This window comes from Lates calcarifer, linkage group LG9 (assembly GCF_001640805.2).
Source record: "Lates calcarifer isolate ASB-BC8 linkage group LG9, TLL_Latcal_v3, whole genome shotgun sequence".
NCBI classification, from domain to species: Eukaryota; Metazoa; Chordata; class Actinopteri; family Centropomidae; genus Lates; species Lates calcarifer.
The window spans coordinates 7,141,953-7,163,585 of NC_066841.1; the positions used below are offsets into that span (position 1 = coordinate 7,141,953).

Genomic DNA, 21,633 nt, shown 5'->3' on the forward strand with positions numbered 1-21,633 from the left:
CCCTAACCTCTGGATAACAGTGGATAAAACCTGTAACCCTAACCCTAACCTCCAGCTTTAAGTGGCTAAAAGCCGTAACCCTAACCCTCAGTTAAAAGGGGCTCAAAGCCATAACCCTAACCCTAATGTCTGGCTAAAAGTTGTAACCCTAACCCTAACCCGAACACTTTGGCTAACTTTGGCTAAAAGCTGTAACCTTAACTCTAACCCTAACCTTTGACTAAAAGCTCTAACCCTAACCCTAACCCTAACCTTTGACTAAAAGCTGTAACCCTAACCCTAACCCGAACCCTTTGGCTAACTGTGGCTAAAAGCTGTAACCTTAATTCTAACCCTAACCTTTGACTAAAAGCTCTAACCCTAACCCTAACCCTAACCTTTGACTAAAAGCTCTAACCCTAACCCTAACCCTAACCTTTGACTAAAAGCTGTAACCCTAACCCTAACCCGAACCCTTTGGCTAACTGTGGCTAAAAGCTGTAACCTTAATTCTAACCCTAACCTTTGACTAAAAGCTGTAACCCTAACCCTAACCCTTTGGCTAACTGTGGTTAAAAGCTGTAACCTTAACTCTAACCCTAACCTTTGACTAAAAGCTGTAACCCTAACCCTAACCCTAACCTTTGACTAAAAGCTGTAACCCTAACCCTAACCCTTTGGCTAACTGTGGCTAAAAGCTGTAACCTTAACTCTAACCCTAACCTTTGACTAAAAGCTGTAACCCTAACCCTAAACCTTTGGCTGACTGTGGTTAAAAGCTGTAACCTTAACTCTAACCCTAACCTTTGACTAAAAGCTGTAACCCTAACCCTAACCCTTTGGCTAACTGTGGTTAAAAGCTGTAACCTTAACTCTAACCCTAACCTTTGACTAAAAACTGTAACCCTAACCCTAACCCTAACCTTTGACTAAAAGCTGTAACCATAACCCTAACCCTAAACCCTTTGGCTAACTGTGGCTAAAAGCTGTAACCTTAACCCTAACCCTAACCTTTGACTAAAAGCTGTAACCCTAACCCTAACCCTAACCTTTGACTAAAAGCTGTAACCCTAACCCTAACCCTAACCTTTGACTGAAAGCTGTAACCCTAATCCTAACCCTAACCCTAACCTCCAGCTACAAGTGGCTAAAAGCCATAACCCTAACCTCTGCCTAAAAGGGGCTAAAAACTGCAACCCTAACCTTATTCTCTGGTTATAAATGGCTTAATTCAGATAAAACTATTTACTTTCATGCCATATTAAACAGGCCAGCCAAATATTCATTGTTGAGAAGCATTTATTTGAAGATAATACTTTATTAGTCACACAGCAGGGAAATTCACAACATTGCAGCAGCAAAAACAGAAAAAGGCATGCTATAAACACACATCACACACATCAATATGTAAAACAAGATAATATATGACAATATAGCAAAAGCAATATGTAACAGTAACATAATAACAGTATGTACAAGACTATTTACATACTAACAGACTTGAGAGAATTTGAGTACTGATATTACAGTTTGAAACAGCAAAATACCAAAATGAAATGATAAACACAAAAAGGTGGTGTGAAAATATACATGTCTGTAGAAAACAAAGGTAAGATGACTACTTTAAAATAGTTCATGGCATATGGATTAGGTTAACAAAGGAGGCAGGCAAGAAGGTGGCAGGTTAAAGAGGGAGGTTCTCTAGTTGCATGCACTAGAGGTTATCTAGTGCATGCAACTAGAGGTTATCTAGTGCATGCAACTAGTGTGAACAAGCCAGGATTAATCAGTAACCTGACTGTAAACATACACAACAACAAAGCTCAAGTATTATGCTAAATCAAATTAATAATACATTTCTTCCTAAAGAACATCTTAAAGAACATTTAACTACTTTAGTTAACCGCCTTATTGTACTATGACAATTTTTAACCATTATTCATTCCTTGCTATACTGTGACATATTTTGACCATTTTTGACACCTTAACTTTACTGTGAAATTTTTTGATGATTTCTGATGCCTTACTTTACTGTGACATTTTTTGATGATTTCTGACGCCTTAGTATACTATGACATTTTTTATGGTTTTTGACGCCTTTCTATACTATGACATTTTTTGATCATTTCTGACACCTTAGTACACTGACATTTTCTGACCATTTTTTATGCCCTGCTATACCATGACATTTTTTGACCATTTTTGACACCTTACTTTACTGTGAAATTTTTTGCTGATTTCTGACACCTTACTTTACTGTGACATTTTTTGACAATTTTTTGATGCCTTGCTATACTATATTTTTTGATGGGTTTTGACACCTTACAATACTATGACAGTTTTTGATTATTTCTGACGCCTTAGTATACTATGACATTTTTTATGGTTTTTGACACCTTTCTATACTGACATTTTTTGACCATTTTTGACACCTTACTTTACGTGACATTTTTTGATTTCTGACCTTTCTATGACCTTTTTTTTTAAACCATTTTTCATGCCGTACTATGCTATGACATTTTTTGACCATTCTTGCCTTGCTATACTGTGACATTTTTTGACAATTATTTACGCCTTAGTATACTATGACATTTTTGATGGGTTTTGACACATTACTATACTATGACATTTTTTGACCATTTTTGACACTTTACTGTGAAATTTTTTGCTGATTTCTGACGCCTTACTTTACTATGACAGTTTTTGACCATTTTTGACACCTTACTTTACTGTGACATTTTTTGATGATTTCTGACGCCTTACTTTACTGTGACATTTTTTGACCATTTTTGACACTTTACTGTGAAATTTTTTGCTGATTTCTGACACCTTACTTTACTATGACAGTTTTTGACCATTTTTGACACCTTACTTTACTGTGACATTTTTTGCTGATTTCTGATGCCTTACTTTACTGTGACATTTTTGGACCATTTTTGACACCTTACTGTGACATTTCTTGATGATTGCTGACACCTTAGTATACTATGACATTTTTGATGGTTTTTGATGCCTTACTTTACTGTGACATTTTTTGACCATTTTTGACGCATTAGTATATTATGACATTTTTGATCATTTCTGACGCCTTACTTTACTGTGACATTTTTTGACCATTTTTTACTCCTTAGTATACTATGACATTTTTGATGCCTTGCTGTACTATATTTTTTGATGGGTTTTGACACCTTACTTTACTGTGACATTTTTTGACCATTTTTGATGCCTTAGTATACTATGACATATCTGATCTGATCTTTTTGATGCCTTGCTATACTATATTTTTGATGGTTTTTGACACCTTACAATACTATGACAGTTTTTGATAATTTCTGACGCCTTAGTATACTATGACATTTTTGATGGTTTTTGACGCCTTAGTATACTATGACATTTTTTGACGCCTTAGTATACTATGACATTTTTGATGGTTTTTGACACCTTTCTATACTATAACATTTTTGGACCATTTTTCATGCCTTACTACACCATGACAGTTTTTGATCATTTCTGACACCTTAGTATACTATGACATTTTTGATGGTTTTTGATGCCTTGCTATACCATGACATTTTTTGACCATTTTTGTCGCATTAGTATATTATGACATTTTTGATGGTTTTTGACACCTTTCTATACTATAACATTTTTGGACCATTTTTCATGCCTTACTATACCATGACAATTTTTGACCATTTTTGACACCTTACAATACTATGACAGTTTTTGATCATTTCTGACGCCTTACTTTACTGTGACATTTTTTTATGATTTCTGACGCCTTACTTTACTGACATTTTTTGATGATTTCTGACGCCTTACTTTACTGTGACATTTTTTGACAATTTTTACGCCTTATATACTATGACATTTTTGATAGTTTTTGAAGCCTTGCTATACTATATTTTTTGATGGTTTCTGACACATTACTATGACATTTTCTGACCATTTTTTATGCCTTGCTATACCATGACATTTTTTGACCATTTTTGACACCTTACTGTGACATTTCTTGATGATTGCTGACACCTTAGTATACTATGACATTTTTGATGGTTTTTGATGCCTTGCTATACCATGACATTTTTTGACCATTTTTGACGCATTAGTATATTATGACATTTTTGATCATTTCTGACGCCTTACTTTACTGTGACATTTTTTGACCATTTTTTACTCCTTAGTATACTATGACATTTTTGATGCCTTGCTGTACTATATTTTTTGATGGGTTTTGACACATTACTATACTATGACATTTTTTGACCATTTTTGACACCTTACTTTACTGGGACATTTTTTGCTGATTTCTGACACCTTACTTTACTGTGACATTTTTGATGGTTTTTGACACCTTACTTTACTGTGACATTTTTTGACCATTTTTGATGCCTTAGTATACTATGACATATCTGATCTGATCTTTTTGATGCCTTGCTATACTATATTTTTGATGGTTTTTGACACCTTACAATACTATGACAGTTTTTGATAATTTCTGACGCCTTAGTATACTATGACATTTTTGATGGTTTTTGACGCCTTAGTATACTATGACATTTTTTGACGCCTTAGTATACTATGACATTTTTGATGGTTTTTGACACCTTTCTATACTATAACATTTTTGGACCATTTTTCATGCCTTACTACACCATGACAGTTTTTGATCATTTCTGACACCTTAGTATACTATGACATTTTTGATGGTTTTTGATGCCTTGCTATACCATGACATTTTTTGACCATTTTTGTCGCATTAGTATATTATGACATTTTTGATGGTTTTTGACACCTTTCTATACTATAACATTTTTGGACCATTTTTCATGCCTTACTATACCATGACAATTTTTGACCATTTTTGACACCTTACAATACTATGACAGTTTTTGATCATTTCTGACGCCTTACTTTACTGACATTTTTTTATGATTTCTGACGCCTTACTTTACTGTGACATTTTTTGACAATTTTTTACGCCTTATATACTATGACATTTTTGATAGTTTTTGATGCCTTGCTATACTATATTTTTTGATGGTTTCTGACACATTACTATGACATTTTCTGACCATTTTTTATGCCTTGCTATACCATGACATTTTTTGACCATTTTTGACACCTTACTGTGACATTTCTTGATGATTGCTGACACCTTAGTATACTATGACATTTTTGATGGTTTTTGATGCCTTGCTATACCATGACATTTTTTGACCATTTTTGACGCATTAGTATATTATGACATTTTTGATCATTTCTGACGCCTTACTTTACTGTGACATTTTTTGACCATTTTTTACTCCTTAGTATACTATGACATTTTTGATGCCTTGCTGTACTATATTTTTTGATGGGTTTTGACACATTACTATACTATGACATTTTTTGACCATTTTTGACACCTTACTTTACTGGGAAATTTTTTGCTGATTTCTGACACCTTACTTTACTGTGACATTTTCGATGGTTTTTGACACCTTACTTTACTGTGACATTTTTTGACCATTTTTGATGCCTTAGTATACTATGACATATCTGATCTGATCTTTTTGATGCCTTGCTATACTATATTTTTGATGGTTTTTGACACCTTACAATACTATGACAGTTTTTGATAATTTCTGACGCCTTAGTATACTATGACATTTTTGATGGTTTTTGACGCCTTAGTATACTATGACATTTTTTGACGCCTTAGTATACTATGACATTTTTGATGGTTTTTGACACCTTTCTATACTATAACATTTTTGGACCATTTTTCATGCCTTACTACACCATGACAGTTTTTGATCATTTCTGACACCTTAGTATACTATGACATTTTTGATGGTTTTTGATGCCTTGCTATACCATGACATTTTTTGACCATTTTTGTCGCATTAGTATATTATGACATTTTTGATGGTTTTTGACACCTTTCTATACTATAACATTTTTGGACCATTTTTCATGCCTTACTATACCATGACAATTTTTGACCATTTTTGACACCTTACAATACTATGACAGTTTTTGATCATTTCTGACGCCTTACTTTACTGACATTTTTTTATGATTTCTGACGCCTTACTTTACTGTGACATTTTTTGACAATTTTTTACGCCTTATATACTATGACATTTTTGATAGTTTTTGATGCCTTGCTATACTATATTTTTTGATGGTTTCTGACACATTACTATGACATTTTCTGACCATTTTTTATGCCTTGCTATACCATGACATTTTTTGACCATTTTTGACACCTTACTGTGACATTTCTTGATGATTGCTGACACCTTAGTATACTATGACATTTTTGATGGTTTTTGATGCCTTGCTATACCATGACATTTTTTGACCATTTTTGACGCATTAGTATATTATGACATTTTTGATCATTTCTGACGCCTTACTTTACTGTGACATTTTTTGACCATTTTTTACTCCTTAGTATACTATGACATTTTTGATGCCTTGCTGTACTATATTTTTTGATGGGTTTTGACACATTACTATACTATGACATTTTTTGACACCTTACTTTACTGGGACATTTTTTGCTGATTTCTGACACCTTACTTTACTGTGACATTTTTGATGGTTTTTGACACCTTACTTTACTGTGACATTTTTTGACCATTTTTGATGCCTTAGTATACTATGACATATCTGATCTGATCTTTTTGATGCCTTGCTATACTATATTTTTGATGGTTTTTGACACATTACAATACTATGACAGTTTTTGATAATTTCTGACGCCTTAGTATACTATGACATTTTTGATGGTTTTTGACGCCTTGCTATACCATGACATTTTTTGACGCCTTAGTATACTATGACATTTTTTGACGCCTTAGTATACTATGACATTTTTTGACGCCTTAGTATACTATGACATTTTTGATGGTTTTTGACACCTTTCTATACTATAGCATTTTTGGACCATTTTTCATGCCTTACTACACCATGACAGTTTTTGATCATTTCTGACACCTTAGTATACTATGACATTTTTGATGGTTTTTGATGCCTTGCTATACCATGACATTTTTTGACCATTTTTGACGCATTAGTATATTATGACATTTTTGATCATTTCTGACGCCTTACTTTACTGTGACATTTTTTGACCATTTTTTACTCCTTAGTATACTATGACATTTTTGATGCCTTGCTGTACTATATTTTTTGATGGGTTTTGACACATTACTATACTATGACATTTTTTGACCATTTTTGACACCTTACTTTACTGGGACATTTTTTGCTGATTTCTGACACCTTACTTTACTGTGACATTTTTGATGGTTTTTGACACCTTACTTTACTGTGACATTTTTTGACCATTTTTGATGCCTTAGTATACTATGACATATCTGATCTGATCTTTTTGATGCCTTGCTATACTATATTTTTGATGGTTTTTGACACATTACAATACTATGACAGTTTTTGATAATTTCTGACGCCTTAGTATACTATGACATTTTTGATGGTTTTTGACGCCTTGCTATACCATGACATTTTTTGACGCCTTAGTATACTATGACATTTTTTGACGCCTTAGTATACTATAACATTTTTGATGGTTTTTGACACCTTTCTATACTATAGCATTTTTGGACCATTTTTCATGCCTTACTACACCATGACAGTTTTTGATCATTTCTGACACCTTAGTATACTATGACATTTTTGATGGTTTTTGATGCCTTGCTATACCATGACATTTTTTGACCATTTTTGACGCATTAGTATATTATGACATTTTTGATCATTTCTGACGCCTTACTTTACTGTGACATTTTTTGACCATTTTTTACTCCTTAGTATACTATGACATTTTTGATGCCTTGCTGTACTATATTTTTTGATGGGTTTTGACACATTACTATACTATGACATTTTTTGACCATTTTTGACACCTTACTTTACTGGGACATTTTTTGCTGATTTCTGACACCTTACTTTACTGTGACATTTTTGATGGTTTTTGACACCTTACTTTACTGTGACATTTTTTGACCATTTTTGATGCCTTAGTATACTATGACATATCTGATCTGATCTTTTTGATGCCTTGCTATACTATATTTTTGATGGTTTTTGACACATTACAATACTATGACAGTTTTTGATAATTTCTGACGCCTTAGTATACTATGACATTTTTGATGGTTTTTGACGCCTTGCTATACCATGACATTTTTTGACGCCTTAGTATACTATGACATTTTTTGACGCCTTAGTATACTATAACATTTTTGATGGTTTTTGACACCTTTCTATACTATAGCATTTTTGGACCATTTTTCATGCCTTACTACACCATGACAGTTTTTGATCATTTCTGACACCTTAGTATACTATGACATTTTTGATGGTTTTTGATGCCTTGCTATACCATGACATTTTTTGACCATTTTTGACGCATTAGTATATTATGACATTTTTGATCATTTCTGACGCCTTACTTTACTGTGACATTTTTTGACCATTTTTTACTCCTTAGTATACTATGACATTTTTGATGCCTTGCTGTACTATATTTTTTGATGGGTTTTGACACATTACTATACTATGACATTTTTTGACCATTTTTGACACCTTACTTTACTGGGACATTTTTTGCTGATTTCTGACACCTTACTTTACTGTGACATTTTTGATGGTTTTTGACACCTTACTTTACTGTGACATTTTTTGACCATTTTTGATGCCTTAGTATACTATGACATATCTGATCTGATCTTTTTGATGCCTTGCTATACTATATTTTTGATGGTTTTTGACACATTACAATACTATGACAGTTTTTGATAATTTCTGACGCCTTAGTATACTATGACATTTTTGATGGTTTTTGACGCCTTGCTATACCATGACATTTTTTGACGCCTTAGTATACTATGACATTTTTTGACGCCTTAGTATACTATGACATTTTTGATGGTTTTTGACACCTTTCTATACTATAGCATTTTTGGACCATTTTTCATGCCTTACTACACCATGACAGTTTTTGATCATTTCTGACACCTTAGTATACTATGACATTTTTGATGGTTTTTGATGCCTTGCTATACCATGACATTTTTTGACCATTTTTGACGCATTAGTATATTATGACATTTTTGATCATTTCTGACGCCTTACTTTACTGTGACATTTTTTGACCATTTTTTACTCCTTAGTATACTATGACATTTTTGATGCCTTGCTGTACTATATTTTTTGATGGGTTTTGACACATTACTATACTATGACATTTTTTGACCATTTTTGACACCTTACTTTACTGGGACATTTTTTGCTGATTTCTGACACCTTACTTTACTGTGACATTTTTGATGGTTTTTGACACCTTACTTTACTGTGACATTTTTTGACCATTTTTGATGCCTTAGTATACTATGACATATCTGATCTGATCTTTTTGATGCCTTGCTATACTATATTTTTGATGGTTTTTGACACATTACAATACTATGACAGTTTTTGATAATTTCTGACGCCTTAGTATACTATGACATTTTTGATGGTTTTTGACGCCTTGCTATACCATGACATTTTTTGACGCCTTAGTATACTATGACATTTTTTGACGCCTTAGTATACTATGACATTTTTGATGGTTTTTGACACCTTTCTATACTATAGCATTTTTGGACCATTTTTCATGCCTTACTACACCATGACAGTTTTTGATCATTTCTGACACCTTAGTATACTATGACATTTTTGATGGTTTTTGATGCCTTGCTATACCATGACATTTTTTGACCATTTTTGACGCATTAGTATATTATGACATTTTTGATCATTTCTGACGCCTTACTTTACTGTGACATTTTTTGACCATTTTTTACTCCTTAGTATACTATGACATTTTTGATGCCTTGCTGTACTATATTTTTTGATGGGTTTTGACACATTACTATACTATGACATTTTTTGACCATTTTTGACACCTTACTTTACTGGGACATTTTTTGCTGATTTCTGACACCTTACTTTACTGTGACATTTTTGATGGTTTTTGACACCTTACTTTACTGTGACATTTTTTGACCATTTTTGATGCCTTAGTATACTATGACATATCTGATCTGATCTTTTTGATGCCTTGCTATACTATATTTTTGATGGTTTTTGACACATTACAATACTATGACAGTTTTTGATAATTTCTGACGCCTTAGTATACTATGACATTTTTGATGGTTTTTGACGCCTTGCTATACCATGACATTTTTTGACGCCTTAGTATACTATGACATTTTTTGACGCCTTAGTATACTATTTTGATGGTTTTTGACACCTTTCTATACTATAGCATTTTTGGACCATTTTTCATGCCTTACTACACCATGACAGTTTTTGATCATTTCTGACACCTTAGTATACTATGACATTTTTGATGGTTTTTGATGCCTTGCTATACCATGACATTTTTTGACCATTTTTGACGCATTAGTATATTATGACATTTTTGATCATTTCTGACGCCTTACTTTACTGTGACATTTTTTGACCATTTTTTACTCCTTAGTATACTATGACATTTTTGATGCCTTGCTGTACTATATTTTTTGATGGGTTTTGACACATTACTATACTATGACATTTTTTGACCATTTTTGACACCTTACTTTACTGGGACATTTTTTGCTGATTTCTGACACCTTACTTTACTGTGACATTTTTGATGGTTTTTGACACCTTACTTTACTGTGACATTTTTTGACCATTTTTGATGCCTTAGTATACTATGACATATCTGATCTGATCTTTTTGATGCCTTGCTATACTATATTTTTGATGGTTTTTGACACATTACAATACTATGACAGTTTTTGATAATTTCTGACGCCTTAGTATACTATGACATTTTTGATGGTTTTTGACGCCTTGCTATACCATGACATTTTTTGACGCCTTAGTATACTATGACATTTTTTGACGCCTTAGTATACTATGACATTTTTGATGGTTTTTGACACCTTTCTATACTATAGCATTTTTGGACCATTTTTCATGCCTTACTACACCATTACAGTTTTTGATCATTTCTGACACCTTAGTATACTATGACATTTTTGATGGTTTTTGATGCCTTGCTATACCATGACATTTTTTGACCATTTTTGACGCATTAGTATATTATGACATTTTTGATCATTTCTGACGCCTTACTTTACTGACATTTTTTGATGATTTCTGATGCCTTACTTTACTGTGACATTTTTTGACAATTTTTTACGCCTTATATACTATGACATTTTTGATAGTTTTTGAAGCCTTGCTATACTATATTTTTTGATGGTTTCTGACACATTACTATGACATTTTCTGACCATTTTTGACACTTTACTGTGAAGTTTTTTGATGATTTCTGACGCCTTACTTTACTGTGACATTTTTTTGATGATTTCTGACTCCTTACTATACTATGAAATTTTTTGATGTTTTCATTTTTTCATGGACAATGTCTCCCTCATCCCCAAGGATATTTCTCCGATCATGGATGATGTCTCTGCATTCGTGGACAATGTTGTGGGCCAAGTGGTGACACCTCAAGGAAATCTAAGAGACACATACAAAGGAAAATGATCAATACACTACTACCTATTCCTCACAACAGTTTAACCATGAAAACAGATAAATATTCAACATTACAGTTGAACCAGAACATTTGACAACACATTGTCTTATTATGAAATGACATGTTTTGACATTTTAATTTTATCGTTACATTCCTCCTTTACTGTTCTTACATGAACTATGTAAATAAACTGTATGTTATTTACATTAACATTAATGGACTAAGTCTATTTTTTTTTTAAAATTATAAATCATTCAGACCGAAGATCAAATACTGAGCATAAACAATTTAATGTCTGATTTACTGAATACTGAACAATGTCAGTGCTCTGTGTTGGACAGTTGATGTGAATCTGTTTGTGAATTACCTGGAGGCCTCTGTCCTGGTCTCAAAGAACTTCTTCGTTGTACGATGGTTCTCTGCGATCGTGGACTACATCCTTGTGATCGCGGACAATGTCTCTGAGATTATGGACAAAGTCTCTGTGATCATGGACAATGTCTTTGTGATCGTGGACGATGTCTCTGAGATCATAGACGGCGTCTCTGTGATCATCGACAAATATCTCCATGATCGCGGTCATGCCGTCGAATCGAGGAACCACAGTGTCTCTACCGATTCTTGCGCAGAGCTCTACGAAGCATGGAGCAATGTCTCTGATCATGGACAACGTCTCTCTCATCTTTGACAAGGTCTCTGCGATCACGGACAATGTCTCTGATCGTGGACGATGTCTCCCTCATCCTCAACAATGTCTCTCCGATCATGGATCATGTCTCTGCGATCGTGGACGACGTCTCTGTGATCGTGGACGACCCCACTGCGATCGCGGACAATGTCTCTGAGATTATGGACAAAGTCTCTGCGATCATCAACAATGTCTCTCTGAACGCCGGCAATGCCGACTAATCGGGGACCAAGTCACCACGAGTCATGGACAATGTCTCTGATCGTAGACGATGTCTCCCTCATCCTCAACAATGTCTCTCCGATCATGGACAACGTCTCTACGATCGTGGACGATGCGGTGGATGATGTGGTGACACCTGGAGGAAATCAAAGAGAAACATACAAAGGAAAATGATCAATACACTACTACCTATTTCTTATCAACAGTTCAACAATGAAAACAGAAAAACATTCAGCATTACAGCTGAACCAGAGCGTTTAACAAAACATGTTTATGCCTTGTAATACTAAGACATTGTCATGCCTCACTATACTATGATATTTTCACAACATTTTTGATACTTCACTACCCAACCAGTCGAGGCAGATGGCCACCCACCCCGACTCTGGTTCTGTTCAAGGTTTCTGCCTCTTAAAGGAAGTTTTTTCTTGCCACTGTTGCCTGGTGCTGAGTACCATCTAGACACCCTACTATAACATTTTTTTATGTCTTACTACATTATGACTTTTGACAGTTTTTGATGTCTTACTACTGTGATTTATTTCATTACTACTTCTGATACTGCTAATTACTTTTACATTACTTCCATTAATAAAGATTACTTATACATTACTTTTATATTGCAGATTAGTTCTATTATTATACTTTTCTGATTTACTGAATACTGAACAATGTCAGTGCTCTGTGTTGGAAAGTTGATGTGAATCTGTTTGTGAATTACCTGGAGGCCTCTGTCCTGGTTTCAAAGAACTTCTTCATTGTACGATGGTTCTCTGCGATCGTGGACTACATCCCTGTGATCGCGGACAATGTCTCTGAGATTATGGACAAAGTCTCTGTGATCATGAACAATGTCTTTGTGATCGTGGACGATGTCTCTGAGATCATAGACGGCGTCTCTGTGATCATCGACAAATATCTCCATGATCGCGGTCATGCCGTCGAATCGAGGAACCACAGTGTCTCTACCGATTCTTGCGCAGAGCTCTACGAAGCATGGAGCAATGTCTCTGATCATGGACAACGTCTCTCTCATCTTTGACAAGGTCTCTGCGATCACGGACAATGTCTCTGATCGTGGACGATGTCTCCCTCATCCTCAACAATGTCTCTCCGATCATGGATCATGTCTCTGCGATCGTGGACGACGTCTCTGTGATCGTGGACGACCCCACTGCGATCGCGGACAATGTCTCTGAGATTATGGACAAAGTCTCTGCGATCATCAACAATGTCTCTCTGAACGCCGGCAATGCCGACTAATCGGGGACCAAGTCACCACGAGTCATGGACAATGTCTCTGATCGTAGACGATGTCTCCCTCATCCTCAACAATGTCTCTCCGATCATGGACAACGTCTCTACGATCGTGGACGATGCGGTGGATGATGTGGTGACACCTGGAGGAAATCAAAGAGAAACATACAAAGGAAAATGATCAATACACTACTACCTATTTCTTATCAACAGTTCAACAATGAAAACAGAAAAACATTCAGCATTACAGCTGAACCAGAGCGTTTAACAAAACATGTTTATGCCTTGTAATACTAAGACATTGTCATGCCTCACTATACTATGATATTTTCACAACATTTTTGATACTTCACTACCCAACCAGTCGAGGCAGATGGCCACCCACCCCGACTCTGGTTCTGTTCAAGGTTTCTGCCTCTTAAAGGAAGTTTTTTCTTGCCACTGTTGCCTGGTGCTGAGTACCATCTAGACACCCTACTATAACATTTTTTTATGTCTTACTACATTATGACTTTTGACAGTTTTTGATGTCTTACTACTGTGATTTATTTCATTACTACTTCTGATACTGCTAATTACTTTTACATTACTTCCATTAATAAAGATTACTTATACATTACTTTTATATTGCAGATTAGTTCTATTATTATACTTTTCTGATTTACTGAATACTGAACAATGTCAGTGCTCTGTGTTGGAAAGTTGATGTGAATCTGTTTGTGAATTACCTGGAGGCCTCTGTCCTTGGTTTCAAAGAACTTCCTCATTGTACGATGGTTCTCTGCGATCGTGGACTACATCCCTGTGATCGCGGACAATGTCTCTGAGATTATGGACAAAGTCTCTGTGATCATGAACAATGTCTTTGTGATCGTGGACGATGTCTCTGAGATCATAGACGGCGTCTCTGTGATCATCGACAAATATCTCCATGATCGCGGTCATGCCGTCGAATCGAGGAACCACAGTGTCTCTACCGATTCTTGCGCAGAGCTCTACGAAGCATGGAGCAATGTCTCTGATCATGGACAACGTCTCTCTCATCTTTGACAAGGTCTCTGCGATCACGGACAATGTCTCTGATCGTGGACGATGTCTCCCTCATCCTCAACAATGTCTCTCCGATCATGGATCATGTCTCTGCGATCGTGGACGACGTCTCTGTGATCGTGGACGACCCCACTGCGATCGCGGACAATGTCTCTGAGATTATGGACAAAGTCTCTGCGATCATCAACAATGTCTCTCTGAACGCCGGCAATGCCGACTAATCGGGGACCAAGTCACCACGAGTCATGGACAATGTCTCTGATCGTAGACGATGTCTCCCTCATCCTCAACAATGTCTCTCCGATCATGGACAACGTCTCTACGATCGTGGACGATGCGGTGAATGATGTGGTGACACCTGGAGGAAATCAAAGAGAAACATACAAAGGAAAATGATCAATACACTACTACCTATTTCTTATCAACAGTTCAACAATGAAAACAGAAAAACATTCAGCATTACAGCTGAACCAGAGCGTTTAACAAAACATGTTTATGCCTTGTAATACTAAGACATTGTCATGCCTCACTATACTATGATATTTTCACAACATTTTTGATACTTCACTACCCAACCAGTCGAGGCAGATGGCCACCCACCCCGACTCTGGTTCTGTTCAAGGTTTCTGCCTCTTAAAGGAAGTTTTTTCTTGCCACTGTTGCCTGGTGCTGAGTACCATCTAGACACCCTACTATAACATTTTTTTATGTCTTACTACATTATGACTTTTGACAGTTTTTGATGTCTTACTACTGTGATTTATTTCATTACTACTTCTGATACTGCTAATTACTTTTACATTACTTCCATTAATAAAGATTACTTATACATTACTTTTATATCGCAGATTAGTTCTATTATTATACTTTTCTGATTTACTGAATACTGAATAATGTCAGTGCTCTGTGTTGGACAGTTGATGTGAATCTGTTCGTGAATTACCTGGAGGCCTCTGTCCTGGTTTCAAAGAACTTCTTCATTGTACGATGGTTCTCTGCGATCGTGGACTACATCCCTGTGATCGCGGACAATGTCTCTGAGATTATGGACAAAGTCTCTGTGATCATGAACAATGTCTTTGTGATCGTGGACGATGTCTCTGAGATCATAGACGGCGTCTCTGTGATCATCGACAAATATCTCCATGATCGCGGTCATGCCGTCGAATCGAGGAACCACAGTGTCTCTACCGATTCTTGCGCAGAGCTCTACGAAGCATGGAGCAATGTCTCTGATCATGGACAACGTCTCTCTCATCTTTGACAAGGTCTCTGCGATCACGGACAATGTCTCTGATCGTGGACGATGTCTCCCTCATCCTCAACAATGTCTCTCCGATCATGGATCATGTCTCTGCGATCTCGTGGACGATGCGGTGGATGATGTGGTGACACCTGGAGGAAATCAAAGAGAAACATACAAAGGAAAATGATCAATACACTACTACCTATTTCTTATCAACAGTTCAACAATGAAAACAGAAAAACATTCAACATTACAGCTGAACCAGAGCATTTAACAAAACATGTTTACGCCTTACTATACAATGACATATTTTCATTTTATCCTTAAATTCCTCCTTTTCTTTGAAATGTGCTTACTGAACTATGTAAATAAACTTCATTAATGGTTTGAGTCTATTCGACAAATTATAAATTCAGATGGAGCACAGCGTTACAAAGAAGCAATAAAATGTCTGGAAAGTAATTGTAAAGAGATGCAAACTGAGTTGTAAACAAAATGACTACTAAAGAGTTAACACCCTCTATAACTCATGTCGCGAACGCCTTAGTTACAGCAACACACTCACACTTTAACCCACGCAAATAAAAACGTCAAAAAAGAAAAAGCCCCAAAGATAAAGTATTAATGGATAGGGCTAATGCTAACGTTCGCCGCTAACGCTCATCACATATGCTAATGCTAACACCTAGGGTGGAAGGCCAGGCACTGGCGCAAAATGATAATACTAACGCTAGCCGCTAACTGCTTCTCCTACCTTTGCGCTGCAGGCATGCTAAGCGTCCAGTCTCACTCGTGTTCGACAAAAAACAGCTCCAGAGGTTGTTTTAGCATCCCAAACTCTTCTGCAACAACGCCTGCTCACAGTACTGGCAAACAAGAGCAGCCATTGAAACTTAGTTTAAATCTGTTTTCGAACTTCCTTTCTCCGCCTCTTTTCGCTCGGAAGGTCGTAGCCAATTACGAGACACGTCGCGAACAAATACGACATACGTCAGTTAACATGGCAGAAAAACGGTGATTGGCTGGGACATTCTAGTTCGCCTAGCAACCTCCTCTGATTGGTCTTATAAATCATCCACCATATGTATTTTTTTTACTCTTTATTATTTAACAGTTACTAACAGTTATTTTACAGTCTTCCACTGGCGCCTGGGGAGAACATGATCAGCATCCCCGGGAATTTCAGGTGGAGGTACTGCAACTCCATCCATGATCTACGTGATGAGGATTTACCACACTGAGACAGTTTAAGCCTTGAATAAATAATGTGAACAGATGAGAGGTTTAATGAACTTAAGTCACCATAGACTGTATATAAAAAGATAAGACACTGCACACATAAACTATCACATATCAGGTGACCCTATGAATTTAAAATACCCTACAGAAAACGGTTGAGTTATGAAAAATCACCTGCAGTGTTAGATCAGTGAATCCTTACAAGGCTAATAGAAAAATGTTTGAGAACAAAGGCTGACGAGTGACTGATACATGCAACGCTAAAACACAAAATCAGAATCTCATACTGTGTGAAAAATGAAAGAAAAACCAAAAGACACTTTATTAAGTTCTTTTATTAAGGATTTTCTTCTGTTCAAGAGTGAGGGGTTTCTCTGTTCCACGTGTTAGCTGGTCAGCAGCTCTGTACAACCATCTGTACAACAGGAGGTCAAACACAACTGATGAGAAAATGTGTTAATTAAACTTGTGGCTTTTGGTAGAAGGCAGGTCAGAAGGTGAGACATGAACTGATTGAACACACACCAGCACACGCACACACTCTTGAAACTATTTACAAAAAGATGGCCGACTGGCTCTTGACACAGATAAGTAGAGACAGACCAGCTAAAACACAATTCAAATAGTTATCACATAAAAAAGTCTTTGAAAAGTCTTTCAAAGGGGGGAAAAACAAGAAAATAAACTCAAAATCATCCATAAAAGACCCATTAAAAGGCCCATCTGGAGTTAGTTTATTTACAGTCTCATTTAAAACAAAGCCCACGGCTCTAATAAATCATACAGTGCGGCTGACCTTAATGAGGTCAACAACATAAACGCCACCTGCTCTGTCTGTGCTAAGAGAGCTGACAGTGATGCTGCCACTTCATCTGAAACCTCTGTTCCAGTGCGGAGACTAATCAGAGATGACAGTAGGTATTGAAACAGGGAAATGTTGAACTCTAGCTGGTCTGAGCTTTATAAATTGAGATCTGTGTATTTTGAAAAAAAAAAAAAAAAAACTCATATAGGGTCACATACTGTGTTGTGTCCCAGTGCTGCAACTCTCTAATATTCCCTTTTGAAAACTTCATGGCATTACATCATAATTTCAAGATTTTTAATTTCTCTCATGTCTGCTTTACTCAACAGTTGTTGTTCTGTCTGCTCATTCGTTTAATTTTTCAGTTTCAATTCATTTCCTTTCCAGTTCCCCTGCAATGAATCACTTTGTAATTTGCTGAAATATGAAGCTGCACAAATAATTTCTATTATCATCCATTGCTATTGGGATGAAATATTGCTATTGAATGTGGGAGCTGCAAAATGGAGGAAAAAAAAATGCTGATGTGAAAACGTCACAGCTTGAAAACAGTCTGACAAAAATGTTTAGTTTATCAGTCTGATGACAGCTACATTGAGCTGACACCCTATGTTCATTGAAATGAAGATTTTAGGCTCAGTCTACACTCTAACAAGGATTTAATGTTTGTCTGGACTTGGCTCAGACCAACGTCATCTTCACCTTCCATTAAAAGTGCAAATCAGCTGAAATCTGAGTTTGACACTGTAATGTCGGGATAGAGAGGAATCAAATGTCAGAGCAGCTTTGTCAGTCTTTTGTGTTCAAATTAAAACAGAGCTGATGTCTAAAAAATCTTTTGACGAGCAGATATAAACCAGCTATCTCTCTTTTGCTACTGTGTGATTTGGGAAAACTCCATTTTGAGTTTCCAAATGGTTTCAAGGCAATGCTTTTATTTTCAAAAACTTTTAAGGCCATTTTCTTATCCATTCCATGTAGTTTCAAGGAATTTCCAAGACTTTCAGCATTCTTTGACTTGATCTGATGTGATCAGTGAGAAAGAAGCTTAACTTGTGCGTGGTCCTGTGAAGCGTACAGTGTCATTAATTAAAATAAGAATAATAAATAATAAAACTATCATCAGAAAAACATGGTCAGTGTAGTTAAAGAAAAAAATCGGTTCAAGCTTACAGTACAAAGTGTGAGGAGTTAATCTTGTTAATCTTGCCGTTGTCTGTTGTACACTGAAGTGTGCCACGATAAATGAGTGATCTTTATGTACAACAGATCCATTATCCTCAATTTAAGTCAACCTGCAGATTTCTGGTTATGTAAATATCTCTATGCAGCCTGTGACTAGACCTCTGAACAGCTCGCTAAGATACAGTGACAAGGCTCACTTCACATTTTCTTAATGTTTGAGGAGTGTAAACTCAGGAGAACAAAGATGACTCCAGAAAAGGAGGAAACACAAGGAAAAAATGGAATATGTGTCAGCAAAACACAAATAAATAGTACTGTGTAGAAATTAACCCCTACATAAATGCCCTCCTGATACTGTATATAATACTGTACATATAGTATGCACTCTCCAACGCAATACTGGGAGCCAGCAGTTCCTCTTTTGCACCACTAGGGGGCAACAGTTACAGGTAGAGAGGAGAGGGGCCAGAAGGCAGCAGGTTCATGTAAACAACAACTCAAGAGAAAATGTGGGTTCTTCTAAAAGAAAACACAGGAAGAAAAGATGCTTCAGGTGTAAATGTACATGAGTGGCACACAGGTGTAGCAGCAGAGAGCTGTGAATGTTAAGCTGCACTGGACAAAACCAGGATCAATCACAAGGTGGAGCTTTAGACCTTTCATCAAAAGCCCAACATTTGTCCCCAAATTATTTCTTAAGGTAACTGAAACCAAGCGCTCCATCTTGAGAAGGCTGTACTCAGTGCTGTAGTTTAATTTCTTTTTAAGTTCTTCTGGTACAAGAGATCTGTGTTGGTGAACATAAGCTCAGGGACATGTACTTAACCAACTCTCCATAAGGTTTTTGTCGTAGTTTGAGTTGCTAAGTGCAGCTTTTAGTGAGCTGTAACACTAATGAAGAGAAGAAGTGTGAATCAAGCGTATTAGTGTACACAAGTTTATGCATGTACATGTAACAGTGTCACAGTCTGGTCCCTTGTGGTCCTCCTGGTTTTGATAAAGGAGTCTGAACTGGCTTAATCAGAGCTGGGCTAAAACAAGCAGCATCAGCATGTTTATATTAAACTGAATTGATAAACCTCCAAATTCTGTGGAGTAATACAAGTTTCTTTTTTTCATGTGTACTGCTGGCAAATTTAAATGTCTGTTTTGTTAACAGGAAATTAAGGCTCAGAGAGTGGTGTGTTTAGGGCATGTTGGCTTGATTGACAGGTGTCTCAGCCTATTATACTCAGCTATTGTGCTTGCTGCTCGCTTGTCACAACTCAGTTCTGCCAAAATGTGGATTTTTCTGGCCTAGTTAACCCAAAAACCTCTTCACTGTACAGGTATGAACTGGGTCAGTGTGACTGGTGGCTGTAGAAGATGGTCCTGCTGTGGAAAGATTGTGGTCTCCTGTTTGTTTTTCTGCTTATTGACTTCTGGGTATTTGTCCACAGTAATCTCTCTTACTCCTCCGTGTTCACGCTTGTTTCATTGTTTCGTCTTTTGCTTACAGCAGGAGGGATATGAGCGAACAAAGAGGGCTGTGTCTTGCGTACATGAGCCTCATTGGTGAAAATGAAATGTGCTGGATTTCTGTTCTCTCAGCATGACAGTCGCTGTTTCTGGAAGTGGCCTCGGGGTGTTATTTTGTTGCTGTGGATGATGCACAAAGCCGAAAGAGGACACGATATCAAAACAACACATTAGAACTGGGGGTAGAATACATGAGCTGTGCAAAGGTACAAAATCAGGGGTGTTTGTTTTGCTTTGGACTGTGTCCGGTTCTAATTGCTCTCTTAATTGTTTTTAGGATCAAGGCACAGGCCTGCGAATTTAAAAATTAGCTTACGGGTATACTTCCAAACACATTGATCGAACCATTTGCATTTTCTCCTGCAAAATTAGATCCAATTAATTACAGAGCCTGATGGATTTTTTGGCTGTCTGCAGCTTTGGACTGTGCATGTATCCTACCCAGAACTCAAAGACACTTCCTCCTCATCCTCTCTCTCTTCCTCTGTTCAGACATGTCCACGTCTGCTTCAGAGTACCGTCCGCCCTCCTTGCCTGGTCGATACTCCACCACTCCCACCTCAATTTCAGCTCTGGCGACTTTAATTTTGGGTCAGAGGTCTGAAACACCTTCTAGTTCAGCTCAAGTCCTCTCAGAGCGCGCGTCTAGTCCTCTGCGGTGTGGCCTTTTTATTTTAGGACTTCTGCTCGGCTGTGGCGGCAGGCGTGGCCAGACTCTCCGGCTTCACGATCTGGTAGGTGATCAAGTACTCTGGGTAAGCCTGGAAAACAAACATGTCAGACTTACTTCCAGTGTCATTCATTTTAACACATATCCAGAGATTAATTTGTGAAAAATTCTGCAC

General features: G+C 36.6%; 1 protein-coding gene and 2 long non-coding RNA genes across 3 annotated transcripts in view; all 3 read right to left on the reverse strand.

Moving 5' to 3' along the window:
- Positions 1-1,342: 1,342 nt before the first annotated feature.
- On the reverse strand, positions 1,343-10,262 carry LOC127142798 (uncharacterized). The gene is made up of 3 exons (XR_007813854.1): positions 6,507-10,262; positions 2,809-5,387; positions 1,343-2,661 (listed from the first exon to the last, which is right to left on the reverse strand). It is a non-coding gene; the product is annotated as an uncharacterized LOC127142798 (long non-coding RNA).
- Positions 10,263-10,282: 20 nt separating this feature from the next.
- Positions 10,283-16,962, reverse strand: LOC127142799 (uncharacterized). The gene is made up of 5 exons (XR_007813855.1): positions 16,796-16,962; positions 15,739-16,190; positions 13,210-13,888; positions 11,946-12,624; positions 10,283-11,559 (listed from the first exon to the last, which is right to left on the reverse strand). It is a non-coding gene; the product is annotated as an uncharacterized LOC127142799 (long non-coding RNA).
- Positions 16,963-17,597: 635 nt separating this feature from the next.
- tnksa (tankyrase, TRF1-interacting ankyrin-related ADP-ribose polymerase a) overlaps positions 17,598-21,633 on the reverse strand; it is a 79,614-nt gene continuing 75,578 nt past the window's right edge. Inside the window, exon 30 of the mRNA XM_051072804.1 lies at positions 17,598-21,549. Coding sequence (XP_050928761.1) covers positions 21,463-21,549 — 87 coding nt within the window. The 3' untranslated portion in view covers positions 17,598-21,462. The remainder of the gene's footprint in view (positions 21,550-21,633) is intronic.